At 51.6% G+C, this 17777-nt stretch overlaps 2 protein-coding genes across 2 annotated transcripts; both read left to right on the top strand.

The window, feature by feature from the left end:
• Positions 1-455: 455 nt before the first annotated feature.
• On the top strand, positions 456-2916 carry UHMK1 (U2AF homology motif kinase 1). The gene is made up of 10 exons (XM_078621953.1): positions 456-498; positions 765-1079; positions 1279-1412; positions 1482-1661; positions 1762-1953; positions 2040-2134; positions 2218-2294; positions 2377-2475; positions 2548-2636; positions 2770-2916. Exons 1-10 carry the CDS (start codon positions 456-458, stop codon positions 2914-2916), a joined length of 1371 nt encoding a protein of 456 aa, XP_078478079.1.
• Positions 2917-6438: 3522 nt separating this feature from the next.
• LOC144738961 (cadherin-2-like) lies at positions 6439-17767 on the top strand. Its single transcript, XM_078621957.1, has 20 exons — positions 6439-6534; positions 6955-7062; positions 7150-7239; positions 7840-8017; positions 8339-8469; positions 8563-8691; positions 9041-9097; positions 9161-9268; positions 9910-10103; positions 10918-11002; positions 11153-11248; positions 15103-15118; positions 15452-15675; positions 15784-15957; positions 16120-16275; positions 16404-16548; positions 16623-16795; positions 16927-17064; positions 17219-17404; positions 17510-17767. Exons 1-20 carry the CDS (start codon positions 6439-6441, stop codon positions 17765-17767), a joined length of 2742 nt encoding a protein of 913 aa, XP_078478083.1.
• Positions 17768-17777: the final 10 nt, after the last annotated feature.

The raw sequence follows: 17777 nt of genomic DNA, 5'->3' as shown, positions 1-17777 counted from the left end.
CGAAACCAGGTGTGTCACAGACACCTGTGAGTCACTGTTTGTGTGCACACACACAGGCACACAAACACACACAAGTCTGTAAATGACAGTTCACGTTGTGACGGAGCTCGGTTCTGACGGGTTCACTCAGGGAGTGTGGTGGAGTGAGAACATGAGTCGGACAGTTTGGTGAATGGTCGGATGGGCGTGTCAGAGTGAGTCAGACTTGTCTGTAACGTGTGATGCGTGGGAGGAGCTGATGCCTCCGGCAGCTTCTAGAACCCGTTCCACATAGAACTGTAAAGTTCCTCCATTAATGCCTCTGACCTGATCTGAGAGTTGGAACAGGAGCGCCCCTCTACCGTCTCTTGTTTTTCATCGTCATCATCTTCAGCTGATGTCAAACTGATGTTTCAACCACTCACAAACTACACAACACTTCAACTGGTTCCTCTTGTCCTGTAAAATAAGACCTGATGGCGGCAGTGCTGTTTGACCTCCGGACCAGCGGGGGGCGCTGTGCTGCTCGAGCCACATGAACTCCTGAAGTGGAACAAACATCCGGCTGAGTTTCGAGGCATCTTACCGACAGTCAGGGACCACAAATAGGTCGCTGACCAACTGTCCCACTCAGCCTTGTCGCGGTGTCCCTGGGACAGACATGTCGGAAAGGACACGTGTGTGCGTCTCCGTTCCTACCCGCCGACATGTCGCAGTGTTAGCTTGTTAGCTAGCTAGTTCCAAACAGCCCGTTCGCTCCCAATGCTGCCTCGCCCCCCCGGCAGCTGACGCCCCCGGCTCCTCCATGGCCCTCTGCGGCTCCTCCGAGCCCGCTGCAGCGGGCTGCGGTCCCGGGAGCGGGCAGGGAAATGCGGCCGCCGACCACCGACTGAAGCCGGCGCCGTTCGAGATCTTCGGGCAGATGTGGTCGGTCCAGGCGCGGCTCGGCCAGGGAGCGTCCGCCTGCGTTTACCGGGTGAGCGGCGGCAGAGGCAGCAGCGCTGCGGTGAAGGAGTTCCAGGCGGACCCGCACGGGGGGGACTACGCGTACCACAAGGAGCACTCGGTCCTGGAGGACATCCAGGGCCACAAGAACATCGGTGAGAAGCGCTGCAGGTTCTGCTGCTCGGTGTGATCTGACCCACGATCAGTGTACAGGGCTGAATGATTCTGGATGTTTGTATGACACAGACATTTGAGAAGATTCGAACCCTGACAAGAAGAAGAAGCTGGATGAAACACACAGAGCGTGTGTTTGACATGTGAAGTAGGTTTATACCTGTGAGTGTGTCTCCTCAGTGACTCTGTATGGAGTGTTCCCATACTGCCGCCATCGGGACGTGGTCACCCAGTGTCTCCTACTGGAGCTGCTGGACGTCAGCGTGTCCGAGCTGCTGGTCAGTGGCAGCGCCGGTTGCCAAGGCAGCAGGTCAGTCAGCTGATTGCATTCACAGCCTAACGCAGATCAGTTGGAGACCTGTGCCGTCCCTCTCAGACCCCAGCAGGGTCACTCCCTGTGGCTGGTGCAGCACTGTGGCAGAGATGTCCTGGAGGCGCTGGCCTTCCTGCACAGAGAGGGTTATGTCCACGCTGATCTCAAACCACGTAACATCCTGTGGAGCGCTGATGATGAGTGCTTTAAGCTCATCGACTTTGGCCTCAGCTTCAAACATGGAAACCAGGTGAGCGTGTCTGCAGCGTGGTTCTTCCCTACCCATCCTGAGTCCTTCCTTCAACCAGCAGCAGCAGCACCTGAGTGCGTCTGCCTCCTCTCACCTCTAGGATGTCAAGTACATCCAGACAGATGGCTATCGGGCTCCAGAGGCGGAGCTTCAGAACAGCCTGGCACGGGTTGGTGCGGAGGGAGACGCAGGCTGCTCGTCAGCTGTAGACCTGTGGAGCCTTGGCATCATCCTGCTGGAGATGTTCTCGGGAGTGAAGCTCAAAGACGCCGTCAGCTCACGGGAGTGGAAGGTATCTGAGGATGTGTGTGGTTCCACGCTGAGCTGGACTTAACATCCCAAATGAACGCTCGAGTCATAAAATTTTTTTTCTGGCAGACCAACAGCAGCGCCGTCGTGGAGCATATGTTTGCTAGTCACAGCGTGGTCAGCCCGGCCATCCCTGTCTACCACCTCAGAGACATGATCAAGAAGTAAAGTCCTAGAAGAAGAGAAGGTTTGGCTGCGATGATGATGATGATGATGATGACCACGACGACATCATTTGTTGCTGCAGGATGCTGCTGGTCGACCCAAAGCAGAGATGCTCAGCTGAAGCTGCTCTGCTGAGCCCGTTCTTCAGCGTTCCCTTCGGTACGTCTGCATGCCACACATGGCAACACAGCAGAACCACAGCCTCACAGTGTGTGTGTGTGTGTGTGTGTGTGTGTGTCAGCTCCTCACATCGAGGACCTGGTCCAGCTGCCGTCTCCTGTGCTTCGGCTCTTGAACCTGATTGACGACAGTCACCTGCACCATGAGGAGGAGTATGAAGGTGCGGCGCTCAGACACGATGTATCGTCACTTGTCACGCCGACTGATGGTGTTAACGAGTTGTGTGTGTCAGACGTGCTGGAGGACATGAAGGAGGAGTGTCAGAAGTACGGCTCAGTGTTGTCGTTGCTAATCCCCAAAGAGAACCCAGGGAAAGGACAGGTGAGCGTCAGCGCTCTGAAGTCATGTGACATCCACATGCTGTCAGTTGGTGGACGACACTCTTTGTTACCTGGATCCAATCACTCTTTCACTCCTTTCCCTCACAACTTGCTGCGTGTGTGTCCGTGTCCAGGTGTTTGTGGAGTTCGCCAACTCCAGCGAGTCCAAAGAAGCTCAGAGGCTGCTGACCGGACGCACGTTTGACGGGAAGTTTGTCGTAGCCACGTTCTACCCGCTGAGCGCCTACAGGAGGGGGTACTTCTACCCCACGCTGCAGTGATGCCCCGCTCTCAACAGGGCTGACACGCCCTCACCGTGTCCTCCTCAGCTGCACAGTCCCTGTCAGCACACACTTTGACTTACACTGTGTGTAATTTCGTTCCCGTCCATCCAGTCCCCAGAGCCATTTCACCTTTGACCCAGTCACCTGTCTGTGCTCCTTCAAACACACGGACCTGATGCTGTTTGACCTTTGACCCAGTCAACTGTCTGAACGCAGCTGAATGACTGGGACTCAGTGATCATGTTTCCGTGTTCATCAGCTGCCTCGGTTTGTCACTGACGGACCGGTGACAATCTGCGTTCACCGGACTCATTTCAGGAATGAATGTTGCGTGCGTAGCTGCGACCCATAACCAGATCAAACGGGAGAGGATCAAGCCGAGGGGTTACTGACCCTAAGGCTGAGATCACTTGTCCTGAGTTCTAAACCTTCTATTCTTCTTTTGACACTCTTCTGTTGCCGTCCTTTCCTCACCCTGTCACCCCCCTGTCCTCTCACCCTCCCATCCCAGTGTGCCTGTGCATTTGCTCGTGCTGACACACTGATTTACATGCATTGTTTCAGTCAGTTTCCTCATGGTAGCAATTTTTGATAGTCCGACTGCACCTTTTTCAACTCATGCTCCCATCTGTCCTACTTGCACTTCAGGTCTTTGAGCAATAGTATACAGTAGAAGACAAGTGAAAAATCTGTTGAAGACGACACAAGACTTGCTTAATTGATTGATTGGTGATTTGAAGTATTATTTTCTTGACATTTTTGGCACCAGTGTTCTTTTCCAGCTACATTGTCGTAGTGGCTGCATTCAGAATGAACCCCTCCTACTGGAGCATCCGCACGGCACCTGCAACAAACAAAGAATGATTTTTTTTCTACCAAACAAAACAATTATGTATGCAAATTATGCACAACTATATAAGCACACATTACATCCCCTGCAGAAAAAAATGGATTTCATAAGTGTCGTCTTTTAAAATGAAAAAGGAAGCAAAAAAGATAACATTGAGAATAACATGTTCTTATGGGCACCATGCTGTTTGAGGTCGCCATGTTGTGACCATAGGGTTGCCAGTGCTGATATACTGCTTTTCTTACTGTTTTTCTTTGTCTGCCTAATAAAGTTACCCAATGTTTGCCATGTTTCTCCTCTCTGTCGTTTTTCACTAGAGGTATTTTCCCCAGACAGACTGCTGACATACTGTATAAATGCATTTACATTAATACAAAGATCATATTACACATACAAGAATCCAAATTTGACAGTACGGACTGAAAATTAATAAGTATGCACGCCACGTCAACTCGTGGCTGCTGAACAGTCTGTGGAGACGTCTTTGTACTGACAATGCTGCTATGCTCCAAATATTCTTCTGCAATCTAAAAAATGCATTCAAAAAACTAACTAAAATACATGTTACACAGTGATATATATGAGTTACAAAAATGATTTACCATCAACACCAAAATGCCACAGCTCCAGGCATCGTGCTGTTTGCTGCGTGGCATTTCCTCTACCCTCCACTTTACTCCCTGGTGTGGCAGCCTGCCATCTTCATATGGTTTCTACAAAAGATACAATGATCGTGCAGAGAAATGCAAGTAAAAGTTTAAATATATATGTCACAGATTACATAAAATCTAAACAACATTATTACCTCTAGTTTCAGGGCACTTTCCTCTCATAGGAGGCTTCATTTGCCAGTGGATCGACCAACATGCGGACCCTCTCAGACATTCTGACAATCTACAAACGATCAGTGTATTTATGTAATCAGTACATGACAATATTAATGTATTTTTAATGTATTTGCAGATCATATTATCCAATATGTCAATTAGCTTGGTAGTATAACTTGGTCGAGTAATTCCAACACATCATACAAGTACATACTGTTTTAGCAAACTTTGCACTGCAAAGTTATGAGTTGAACACAAACAACTAAAATCCAGTGGCTAGAGCAGGGATTTAAAACTAAAACAGGAACTGACAAGACAACATGAAGACATCACACAAAATTCAATGACATCGCAGTATCTATCAATGACAAGTTCAATTTGAGTGTATTTCAGATACTCACCCTAAAGTGAGAATCTACAACAATACCGTCTCAGGTTCAGTCTCTGGGATTTTCCTGTGTGAAAGAACATTTTTTACCTCACCCCACCGTTACTCCACTGTGACACACTGATTCTGTTCTGAAAAAAAAGATACCTGATGTTAAAACTTAATAACTTAACACAAAATTATTCTATTCATCATTACCTATCTTTCTATTTATTACAAAGGGCCAGAGAGGAAAGTGGTGGTTGAAAATAAAGGCTGGGGGCATTATTTGATAGGTTGCAGTCGGACCATCAGAAATTAACACGTCACTAATTTGGTGACCCTTTTAAACAAAAGAAATCTTTTTTAGCACACAATTATCACGCAATTATTCCATGTTTATGCTACAAGCAAAGCCTATTTGCAATCAATATATAACCTCTCGGGAGAATGTTTGTATTTTTTTCACGACCGCATGGACTGCGAAGCGAAGAGTACACGCAAGTTGTATGTAGCTATGTGAACTTCACATTAAAAAGTAATATCAATATGAAATTGACGTATTCCGTCTTACCTGTTGGAAAGTGGAGCTGTGGAAGCAGAAATGTATGGGTGTGACCTGGAAACTCGGCGGTTTGTTACAGCGCATGCGCAGAGTCAGGATACCTTTTGACAGGTAGCAAAAATTCACAGAACGCGCGTGTTTAACCACATGTTCTCCCGCAACGGGCGGCTCACCTGTGCAGGTGTTCGGCTGAGCTCGGTAACGTTTTGACAGAACACCGGTTCATGTCTTCACCTTTTACCAGACAGATGATCGGTGGGGTCACGTGACTATCCGTTAACGATTGTTCACTATTGGAGCAGCTGGTGTGCTGATGTTAGCCTACGTTAGCCATGTGCTAATGTTAGCCTACGTGCTAACGCAGCTGAACGCTTAATGGTTGATGTTTTGTAATGTTTTAAAAATATTTATTTGACTGAAAACTTTCATGTGTGTTCTAGAAATAATCATGACGACAAATCAGGCTGAAGCCCCAATGCTGGACACAGGTGGGGGGGGCACACCTGGTCAGGTCACCATGATACCGGTTCCTGGCAAATGTAGCACCTACCTCAGTTCTGCCCCCTTGAAAGAGCCTTTTGGTGGCCCCCCACTGACTCCCAGGACCCTTCCAATGGTGGTAACTCGGGTCACGTCCACATGGAGTGGGGGTGCTGGCGGGAAACCACAGGTATCCAAACCAGTTTGGAGCCAGGTGACGTCTGGGAGCCAGACGTTTCCTCAGGGCAGGACGGTGGTGATCACTGTTCCCAGGTCAGCTGGTCCTCAGCCAGTGGCTGTGCCCCCTCGATCCCCCAAGACCAATGCCATGCCGCTACCGGCCAGTATCCAGATCCCCCCAGGTGTGTGTGTGTGTGTGTCCGCCCGCCTGTGGTCTGCAGCAGTCACTCACTGTGGTCTCTCAGGTATGATGCTGATTCGCAGCGACAATGGTCAGCTGATGCTCGTGGCCCAGCAGGCTCTAAGGGCTGGCTGCGGCCCCCCAGCCAGGGCCCAGCCCCCCCAGGTGTGTGTTCTGCCGAGACCAGTTGCTTCCTGTTGGTGACGCGGACGGACTCCGAACTCAGCAGGTGTGTGCTCGGCAGGTGTCGACTTCCAGCAGAAGCTTGGAGAAGCTGGCGCTGATCAGGACGTCGACTCCGTCCAGGCTCCAGCCGGCGCCGGTCCAAGGGTCCACCGTGGTAAATGATCTCAGTGATGGAGCCCGGCGCACTGGCTCTTTCTTATTTGCTTCGTGCTGATGTTTTTACGGGGGCGTGGGGGGGCCTCAGGTAATCGGTGCCACCCCCAAACCAGCTGTGGTCCAAACTGTCCGAGCTGTGTCCCATCTAGAACCCAAGAGGGATCCACCCCGCACCTTCACTCAGGTAAATCAGGATGTATGCCCACGCCCCGGTTCCTTTTGTGACCACCTGCTCTCCTACAGGAAACCCTGGACAGCGTGAAGAAGTGTAAGAACTTCCTGGTGACTCTGATGAAGTTGGCATCCAGTGACTCCAAGTCCACCACCATGGCGACCAGCGTGCGGGTGCTGGTCAGGAGGCTCCTGGTGGGTGGGTCGGTCTGTCGTCAGCTCTTCCGCCGTCTGTCCGGACCTTGTCAAACTGTGTGTGTGCAACAGGAGGGGGAGCTGGAGGCTGAAGACTTCACAGAGGAGCTCTACCGGGAGTTGAAGTCTACACCTCAGCCATGTTTAGTGCCGTTTCTCAAGGTGAGTCCGGGCTTGCCGCCGCCGGGTCAGTTCTGCTCTGAGTCTCGTTTGTCCTCCTCACAGAAAAGTCTTCCTGCCGTTCGTCAGCTGACTGCAGATCCACAGTTATTTATCCGACAGGCGTCCACGTGTTCACGCCCCCCCAGCGGGATGCAGGGCGCTGTCAATGGGGGTCCGAGCCTCTGGAGCCGGCAGGTGACTGGAGGATGGTTGATGATCAGAGCTCATGGTGTCAGTCAGGTGATTGATTAATTGATTGGTGGTCCAGCAGCCCAGAACCCCTCTGATACCTGACTCCATGACCACGGCCCCGTCCAGAATGCTTCTGTCCAGGAGTGTCCGACCCACTTCAGGCAGAAGACATGGGACAGGTAACACACACACGTCGATCAGAGTGATCAGAATTGATGTGTCAATGGATACGCAGACACCAGCACCAAACACCCTCCTCCACCAGCAGTCCTCCTGCCCCCCCCCCATGAATCAGATGTGTGTTTCTTACCATAGCGTCGGTTCGGCCTGCTGCGACACAAATGACCTCTGCTGCATTCAGGTGAGTTGAGTTAGTTCACGCTGCTGTGATGTGACACGGGGACGCAGACTGATCGTCTCCCCAGAGAAGATGACGACATCAATGATGTGGCTTCGATGGCTGGAGTCAACCTGAGGGAGGAGCACGCTCGGATCCTCACGGGGAGCGTTGGCTCCGTGGTTCAGTCCTGTCAGGATGAGCCCTTCCTGTCCTCCGTGCCGGTGCTGACCCTCATCCTTCACACAGGTATGCAGGGCGCAGTGCTCTGCTGCGTCGGCCTCCTGTCGCTGCGTCGGCGCGTCAGCCTTGTGTCGGCCTCCTGTCGCTGCGTCGGCTTTGTGTCGGCCTCCTGTCGCTGCGTCGGCTTTGTGTCGGCCTCCTGTCGCTGCGTCGGCTTTGTGTCGGCCTCCTGTCGCTGCGTCGGCTTTGTGTCGGCCTCCTGTCGCTGCGTCGGCTTTGTGTCGGCCTCCTGTCGCTGCGTCGGCCTTGTGTCGGCCTCCTGTCGCTGCGTCGGCTTTGTGTCGGCCTCCTGTCGGTGTGTCAGCCTCCTGTCGATGCCATGTGCAGGTCAAGCTCTGGGGGTCACTGACGTCCATCCAGATGTGGTCTCTCTGGTGTCTCACGCCACCCAGGAGCGTCTGCGTGGACTGCTGGAGAAACTCACTGTGATGGCGGAACTCCGCAAGACACCGCTGAAGGTACGGTGCGGTGGCCTCTGACTCCCAGTAGGGACCTCTGAGGTCCTTCCTCCTTCCTCCTAGACCGAGTTGATTACGGCTCGTGCTCCGCAGGACGACCGCTGGTGTAGCAAAACGAATGACGTACGCTCGCAGCTTCGGTTCCTGGAGGACGTTGATAGTTTGAGGAAGAAGAGGAGCGACGAGGAGGAGAGAGAGAGACTGCTGCAGCTGGTCACAAGGGTAAACAAGGCTACACAACGCTACGCAACACTGACTGGAGCTACTCAACACCACCCTGGAGAACCCTGTAGAACCTCAGATACCCGTCTCCTGCAGTAGAACCCTGTAGAACCTCAGATACCCGTCTCCTGCAATAGTACCCTGTAGAACCTCAGATACCCGTCTCCTGCAGTAGAACCCTATAGAACCTCAGATACCCGTCTCCTGCAGTAGTACCCTGTAGAACCTCAGATACCCGTCTCCTTCAGTAGACCAGCCCACTCCTGAGCCTTGGAGATGCTCTTCGTTCGAAGTCTTCGGTGGGATGAAACTCAGAATCACGTGTTCATGAAGAATCATGTTTCTTCAGAGCCGCTGTCACAGTGAAGATCCAGAACACCAGCTCCTGAAGCAGCGAGCTAGAGAGGTTTGTTCTTGGCCCAGATGGTTGATGGTGGGAACACAAACCTGAACCTGCATGTGCCTCCAGCTGCAGCAGCTGGAAGCAGCTCAGCAGCAGCACAGAGACGCCAACCTCACCGCCCTCGCTGCCATCGGACCCTGGAAGAGACGAGCTGCGGTGCCAGCCGACGCTAAGGTAGGTGTCAGGTGGGTTGGGTTCCAGTCACGTGGACTGGGTTCTCTGAGATGGAACTGAGCCGAGTTCTTTGTTGAAACACTGGTCATCAAACCCACACTGAAACCAGACACGCTGACTCAGGTTTGTGACTTCCTGTGAGCTGAGAAAGTGTGTGTGTGTCTGTCAGGTGTGTGTGCGGCCCCGGCCTGCTCTGCACACAATGACTCGGGTTCTGCTCAGAGACCTGCTGGTGTTGATGGAAAACGACTGGTTTGTCCGTCGCTCTCTGACGTTGTACCGAGGGCTGCTGTGAAAGATTCATCTGCTTTGTCTTCATCAGAGCAGCTTTGTGTTTCAGGGAATCCTTTGGTTTGATGGTGGTTTGTACTGTACCGTATACATGCTGTACTGTCTACATGCTGTACTGTGTACATACTGAACTGTGTAGTAATACTCTCAGTTGAAGTTTTTCCTTTGAGTTTGAGTGACAATTAAACAAAGTTCCAATCTGATGTTTGATTTATTGAACTGATTCATGAACCCCCTACAAGCTCTAGAACATTTCTCAAACAGAGAGCAGGTACAACAGCAGCTGGTGACACGCCTCCAGTCTATCCAACCACTGTTTCTAATGTTCTTGAACTGTTCTTGAAATGAAGGTGGACACTGATCTGATGGACGATCTGTTGGTGGACGTTGATGTGTTGTTGGACGTTGATCTGATGGAGGACGTTGGTCTGTTGATGGACGTTGATCTGATGGAGGATGTTGATCTGTTGGAGGACGTTGTTGATCTGATGGAGGACGTTGATCTGTTGGAGGACGTTGTTGATCTGATGGAGGACGTTGATCTGTTGCAGACGAGCGAACACACATGACCTTTTTGATTTTGATTGTTTTAGTGTCTCATCACATCGTAGACCACTTTGTTCTCAAACCACATGCCATCCTATGCGCAGCCCTGGTCCCGGGCTGCTGGAAGAACGTGTGTCAGACTTGGTTCCGTGTGTGAGCTGGTCATCCTGCAGTCATTCACTTCCATTCACAAATTGATGTTGAAACATCCAGGTCGGTTTATTTAAAATCACCGAACACACAAACACACTAGAAGTCACCAACTTGTGACATTTTTCTGGTGACAGATGGTTCTGAAGTGTGTGTGTGTGTGTGTGTGTGTGTCCAGTCACACAGTGGTCAGGACCTCGGGGGGCGTGTCCTTCCTGTCAGCGTCCATCACAGTGAACAGAGGCTCCTGAGCTGTGACCGAGTCGTGGCGGCGCAGTGACGCGCTGAAAGGCGTGGTGACGAAGGCGTCTGAGAAGCGTTTCTTTGGTTCTGCTTGTGGTCCAAACAGGTATTCATAGAGGACAGCGGCCAGAACCCCCCCCAGCATGGGACCCAGCCAGTACACCTGATGAGCACAGAGGACATGCGACCATGTCTCTGGTTTCAGCTCCAGAGAAGTTCAAAGTGAAGTCGCAGGACGTTTTCTCACCCAGTGCTCGTCCCAGAACCACGTGACTGCAGCCGGTCCGAAGCACCGAGCCGGGTTCATACCGGCTCCAGTGTACGGAACCTGAGGACGACACACCAGCAGACAGTCTCTGTCACTCGTCACCTCACGGTCCCTCATCTCTGGATGACGTTCTGTTACTCACGGCGAACAGGTGTCCGCTGGATGCCGACAGGCCAACCGCCAGCGCAGACGAGCCCTTCAGCTTCGTCCGTTTGTGGTCGCAGGCGGCGAACACGGTGAACACCAGCTGAAAGCTGATGACCAGCTCCACCAGCAGAGCGCTCCCCACCGACACACTTTCGTTCACCTGCAGAGGAACAGAAGGTTCGTTGACGCTTCGGCGACCGGTGTTAGCAGTGAAGGTGCGTTCAGGTGTCTGCGAGCAGGTGAAGGTGGGTTCAGGTGTCTGCGAGCAGGTGAAGGTGCGTTCAGGTGTCTGCGAGCAGGTGAAGGTGCGTTCAGGTGTCTGCGAGCAGGTGAAGGTGCGTTCAGGTGTCTGTGAGCAGGTGAAGGTGCGTTCAGGTGTCTGCGAGCAGGTGAAGGTGTGTGTGCGTCGTCGTATTTTTTCGTTGCAGCACGTCTCACCGTGGCAACGCCTAGCCCCCCCTCACAGAGGATGGCGTGACCCTGTAAAGAATAGCAGCCCCTGCCACGGCCCCCCCGCTTTGGGCCAGCAGGTAGAAGACTGCTTTGGACACGCTGACCTTCCCGGTCACCAACATGGCGGCTGTGACGGCCGGGTTGACGTGAGCGCCGCTAATGTGGCTGAAGCTTTGAACTGTGGTGGCGAGCGTCAGGCCGAAGCACAGGGACACGAGCAGCCGGTCGGGGGGGTGGGGCTCCTCCCCGTTGCCCCCCCACTGGACAGTGGAACCCAGGCTGAGCAGGACAAACACCAGGGTGCCGAAGAACTCGGCTCCGACGCAGCGCCACAACTCCTGAGTCCAAACGCCCTTGAAGGCCATGATGGCGTCATCTTTAGTGAGAGGAGGGGTGTGACAGGAACGACAACGGGGGGGACAGCACCTCCTGTGGGGGTGGGGGGGGTGGAGGTGTTCAACAAACACACACACGACACTAGTAGTGGTAGTAGTAGTAGTAGTGGTCGAAGTGGTGGTGGTGGTAGTAGTAGTAGAGGTAGTAGCAGTGGTGGTAGTAGTAGAAGTAGTCGAAGTGGTAGTGCTGGTAGTAGTGAAGATAGTAGTGGTGGTGGTAGTAGTAGAGGTGGTGGTAGCAGTGGTAGTAGTAGCAGTGGTGGTAGTGGTAGTAGTAGTAGAAGAGGTGGTAGTAGTAGTGGTGGTGGTGGTGGTGGTAGTAGCAGTGGTGGTAGTAGTAGAAGTGGTAGTGGTGGTAGTAGTAAAGATAGTAGTGGTGGTGGTAGCAGTGGTAGTAGTAGCAGTGGTGGTAGTGGTAGTAGTAGTAGAAGAGGTGGTAGTAGTAGTGGTGGTGGTGGTGGTGGTAGTAGCAGTGGTGGTAGTAGTAGAAGTGGTAGTGGTGGTAGTAGTAAAGATAGTAGTGGTGGTGGTAGCAGTGGTAGTAGTAGCAGTGGTGGTAGTGGTAGTAGTAGTAGAAGAGGTGGTAGTAGTAGTAGTGGTGGTGGTGGTAGTAGTAGAGGTAGTAGCAGTGGTGGTAGTAGTTGAAGTGGTAGTAGTAAAAATAGTAGAGGTGGTGGTAGCAGTGGTAGTAGTAGCAGTGGTGGTAGTGGTAGTAGTAGTAGTAGTAGTAGTAGTAGAAGAGGTGGTAGTAGTAGTGGTGGTGGTGGTGGTCGTAGTAGTAGTAGTAGAGGTAGTAGCAGTGGTGGTAGTAGTAGTAGTAGAAGTAGTAGCAGTGGTGGTAGTAGTAGAAGTAGTAGAAGTGGTAGTGGTGGTAGTAGTAAAGATTGTAGTGGTGGTAGTAGTAGTAGTAGTAGAAGAGGTGGTAGTAGTAGTAGTGGTGGTGGTGGTAGTAGTAGAGGTAGTAGCAGTGGTGGTAGTAGTAAAGATAGTAGTGGTAGTGATAGTAGACAACCATCAGCTGCTCAGTGTACAAGTACTCACTGTGTATTCTCATGTGTACTCACCTCAGATGTTCCACAGCAGTACTGTCCATCCTCACTGAGTGTGTGTGTGTTCCTACTGCTGCTGGGCTTTTATCTTTGTGTGTGTGTGTGTGTGTGTGTGTGTGTGTGTGTGTGTGTGTGTGTGTGTGTGTGTGTGTGTGTGTGTGTGTGTGTGTGTGTGTGCTGCCTCACAGCTTCAGACACTGCACCTTGTGTCGCTGAAGTTGAATTGTAACATCAGTTGATAATATCAATACTCTGATGCTGTAATACTGTACTACTCTGACACTGTAGCACTGTCAGTGAGTTGTTATCCAACTGGACCACACACACACACACAGTTGTATTGCATAAACACACACACAAAGCAGCCACTGTTTATACTTGTTAATGCAAACGAACAAACCCCCTCTTCCCCCTCAGCGCAACACGCACACACACGGTCTGTTTTGCCTTACAGATTTGTATCTTTATTGACACTGTTTGTAACAACCACATCACATTGGTGGAAAGTGACGTGAACCAGCTCGGACATGTTCTGTGACACACAGACTCGAATCAGATGAACAGGAAGTGAGGGGAGGAGGCGGGTCATCGTCATGGGTCACTTCCTGTATCATTCCATCTGTGAACTTCTGACACAAAAACCGAAAAATAAATGTGTATTTGAAGTACCTGAGGGAGAACAAAGTTTATTTGTGTGTGTGTGTGTGTGTGTGTGTGTGAGATCAGAGGACGATTGTCACTTTGTGGCTTTTGTTCAAATCATCCAATTTTATTTATTCCGATTCCGATTGATTCTACAGATCAAAGACGGATGCAGAGGAACACACGCACGCACGTACACCTCTGGTGGGCAAGTGGCTGCAGCGCTGCTGGTGTCCGCTGGGGGCGGTACGGAGCAGCAGGCTGCACGCATACACGCGCGCGCACACACAGTCAGACGCACAGGATCGTTCATGTCGGATAACTACCGGACGTGGATTTATAGCGGAACCAGAGCCCGCTGGAATAAAATGCAGATTGTGGGAATATGGACCCTAATAGCGACTGCACAGGTACCGGGAGACGTGTGGTGTACCCCGTTCTTTGTCTGCCGGTCTGTGTGTGTGTCTGTGTGTCCCATGTCTGCAGGATCAGCCTGCTGCCGTTTGAACACAGAACCTCCAGGTTTCGTTTGCTTGTGTCCATTGTAGACTGATCGAGGCCGAAAGCCGCCTGCTCCTCCGGCAGAACCACAGAACCTGATGCACATTATGCCTCGTCTCTGTGTATGAACGTTATTAAATGCAGCTCTTTGATTGGTTGGTGACTTCCTGTGATGGAATATGATGAAAGCCTCGTTATTTCTTTCGATCGCACACACACTGAGCAAGCAGCAGGATTTCAATTCGTTTTTTGGGTCAAGTGGAAGCAAATCACTGCAATCTCACCCCCCCCACACACACACACATACTGTATGTGGGTCTTGTTGATCAACACTCTTTAATTCAACAGAAAGTTCTGTCCTTCTCCAGCTTTTCACCCAGGGGGTGACAGAGGGGTCGTGGCCATGCAGCAGAGGCTTCACACAAGAGGAATATGTGACTGAACAGAACCTGGAGCTGCTGAAAGGACAAGCTCTCATCACTGGTCAGTGACACACAGCAGCTCCAGTAATCCCCTGCCAGGGGGTTGTGTGTGTCTGGTGGGGGGGTCCTGCTGATATTTGAACCAGAGAGGAGCTTTCAGTGGTTTGTGAGCAGCAGAAGCGAAGGATTAGGCTGAAACACTGATTCTGGGTCAATGTGTTTGTAGGCGGGTGGGGGGCAGAGTGTGTGTGTGTGTGTGTGTGTGTGTGTGTGTGTGTGTGTGTGTGTGTGTGTGTATTGGGGAGAATGTGGGAGGGAGTGGTCGACCATACGGTCAGTCACAGTTTGTCTACCTTATTTGTTTTGTCTTTTCTGGTGGATTATTGTCACTGGAGTACACGTTACCATGGTAACAGCTGCAGTGAATCTGTCTATTTTTGATCCAAGTTAGGTTTGGGGTGAATTAAATACGAAACAGTAATGCTCAGTGAATGAATACACACACACTGAATATTTTATTCAAAGCAGCTTGAACTCGTCGACCTGTAATGAAATCAGAGATGATGATGAGGAATGTGTGTGTGTGTGTGAAGTGAAATCGTTTCTGTCTCAGGCAGCAGCTTAGAACGTGCAACACAAACATGGCCGCTGCGTTCAGCCGTGTTCGTGTCCAGCCGTGTTCACGTTCAGCCCGTGGACGTGTGATCCCGGTGGGGCGGTGCTGCAGGCTGACGTGAAGGACAGTTGGTCCACACACAGCAACAGTTGTTGTGAAGATAATTGTCTGTTCAGAGTCGCAGGAAGAACAGATGGAGCTTAAGATGAGGATTTCCTTAAACCACTTCTGTGTGTGTGTGTGTGTTCCTCATGTTGTGAGGACATAAATCTGTTGTCACAGTAACACTGGGACCCCCCCTGTGGACAGAGTCTCCAGCATGTGAATGAAGGTGACATTCAGTGAAGAGTCATGTTTCAAACCACTGTGACGTGTGGTGAAGATGACATGTGAATGTAACGTGGTTTCAGTTGTCACGTATGGACGAGTGAATACTTGTGTCTCCTCGTCTGCTCCTCAGTGGCGTTCAGCGGCTGCGGCGGGCATCAGGTGACATTTGACACTGCAGATGTGTCTGATTTCAGCGTGAGTGGCACAGCTGTCGTCTACGCGTCGCGTCACCTCCGTCTGACAGGAAACGGCCAGCACGTGATTGTCGTCTACGCCCGAGACCCGACGAACAAACAAGTCTGGAAAACACGAGTACACATTTTGGTTCGTCCGGACGTCACCGCCAGCAAACAGGTGAGATGATCACACACACACACACACACACACACACAGCATGAATCCTCATCACTGGAACATCATCATCAGTTTCTCAGAAGCATGTTTGTGTGTGCGTGCATGCAGGTAAAATGCAGTGATGCTTCCCTGACTCAACAGGTACCAGAGATCCTGTTTCCATGGCAGAGTGTGGTCGTCAGGGGCGATGGGAGGCTGAAGCGGGTAAAGAGGGACTGGGTCATTCCACCGATCAATGTCCCAGAGAATTCTCGTGGACAGTTCCCAGAGGACCTCGTCAGAGTACGACACACACACACACAGACACAGACACACACACACACGTCAGGAGCTTCAGGTACCAACAGTTTCCTCCTGACGTTCATCTTGATGACATCAGCTGTTCTGCCGTCCTGCTACAGGTGAATATATATGTGTGTGTGTGTGTGTGTGTGTTTGTTTCAGATCCGCTCTGACCGCGATAAGAACCGGATGCTCCGTTACAGTGTGACAGGTCCCGGTGCCGACCAGCCGCCCAACGGCATCTTCATCATCAACCCCATCTCAGGCCAGTTGTCCGTCACCAAACCTCTGGATCGAGAGCACATCTCCAACTTCCACGTGAGTCACACACAGTCAGGTCAATGTCCTCGTCACCATCGACTTCAGATTTATGATGTTTCAGCTTCACATTCATCTTTACACAAAGCAAACAAATCCTGTGTGTGTGCATGCATGCGTGCACGCAGCTGCGAGCACATGCTGTGGACCTGAACGGAAACCAGGTGGAGAATCCCATCGACATCGTCATCAACGTCATTGACCAGAACGACAACAGACCTGAGTTCATCCACAGCATCTTCAACGGATCAGTGCCGGAGGGTTCAAAGCCTGGTGGGACACACACACACACACACACACACACACACACACACACACACACAGTCTCACTGATGCGTCTTCTGCAGGTTCGTCTGTGATGACAGTAACAGCACTGGACAAAGACGATCCTAAAACAGCCAATGGGATGCTGCGATACAAGATTCTGTCCCAGAACCCCCAAAGCCCCGCCTCCAAGATGTTCACCATTAACAACAAGACTGGCGACATCATCACTGTGGCAGCAGGCCTCGACCGGGAGGTGTGTGTGTGTCTGCACTGCTGCTGATCTTTGATTTGAACAAATATCTATGTTGTTTGCTGCTCACCTGTGTTATAATGTGTGTATGTGTGTGTGTGTGTGTGTGTGTGTGTGTGTGTGTGCGTGCGTAGAAAGTCACCCAGTACACTCTGATCATCCAGGCCACAGACATAGAGGGAAACCCGACCTACGGTTTGTCCAACACGGCCACTGCGGTCATCAGGGTCACTGATGTCAACGACAACCCCCCTGAGTTCACTACAGACACAGTATGCACACACACTCACACACACACACAGGAATCATAACATCTACTGTGTGAGACATTGCAATGCTTTGACTTGCTAGTACTAGAACACTAGTGATAGTAGTGATCGTACTGTCAGTACTGCAGTACTCAGCAGAGGTGTGTGTCCTCCTCAGTTCTTCGGGGAGGTCCATGAGGACAGAGTGAACGTGATTGTCACCAACCTGACAGTGACAGACAAAGACCGGCCGCACACTTCCGCCTGGACCTCTGTGTTCCGCATCATCGCCGGCGACCCAACGGGTCGGTTCTCCATCCCCACCGACCCGTCCACCAACGAGGGGCTGCTCACTGTGGTGAAGGTACGAGCTGGGGATGGACATCACAAGGTCCTGGATTCCTGTGTTGCTCCTCATCCACAGAGGAACATGGAGTACATGGAGTACGTGAACCTTCTCTCTGTGCAGCCGATCGACTTTGAGCTGACACGCTCGTTCATGTTGATGGTGGAGGTGGAGAACGAAGCAGTGCTGGTCCGTGGGGTCCATCTGCCCCGACAATCCACGGCCACAGTGTCCGTACGAGTCCTCGACGTCAACGAGAGTCCTGAGTTCAGCCCGAACCCCAAAGCCATCAGACTGGAGGAAGGTCTTCCTGCCGGCTCCCTGCTCACGTCCTTCACCGCCCAGGACCCTGACCGCTTCCTGAGGCAGAGCCTCCGGTAAGACACGGATG

The sequence above is a fragment of the Lampetra planeri genome, unplaced genomic scaffold, assembly GCF_965212315.1.
Source record: "Lampetra planeri unplaced genomic scaffold, kcLamPlan1.2.h2 scaffold_1243, whole genome shotgun sequence".
NCBI classification, from domain to species: Eukaryota; Metazoa; Chordata; class Hyperoartia; order Petromyzontiformes; family Petromyzontidae; genus Lampetra; species Lampetra planeri.
This window is presented reverse-complemented; position numbering and strand designations above follow the sequence as displayed.

Coding starts and splice junctions, on each gene's coding strand:
- UHMK1 (XM_078621953.1), top strand. CDS start 456: ATGGCGGCAGTGCTGTTTGACCTCCGGACCAGCGGGGGGCGCT. Junction 1,954..2,039: donor TCAGCTCACGGGAGTGGAAG/GTATCTGAGGAT, acceptor TTTTTCTGGCAG/ACCAACAGCAGCGCCGTCGT. Junction 2,295..2,376: donor GTTCTTCAGCGTTCCCTTCG/GTACGTCTGCAT, acceptor TGTGTGTGTCAG/CTCCTCACATCGAGGACCTG.
- LOC144738961 (XM_078621957.1), top strand. CDS start 6,439: ATGCTGATTCGCAGCGACAATGGTCAGCTGATGCTCGTGGCCCAGCAG. Junction 9,269..9,909: donor CGGTGCCAGCCGACGCTAAG/GTAGGTGTCAGG, acceptor CTTGAAATGAAG/GTGGACACTGATCTGATGGA. Junction 15,958..16,119: donor TCCCAGAGGACCTCGTCAGA/GTACGACACACA, acceptor TGTTTGTTTCAG/ATCCGCTCTGACCGCGATAA.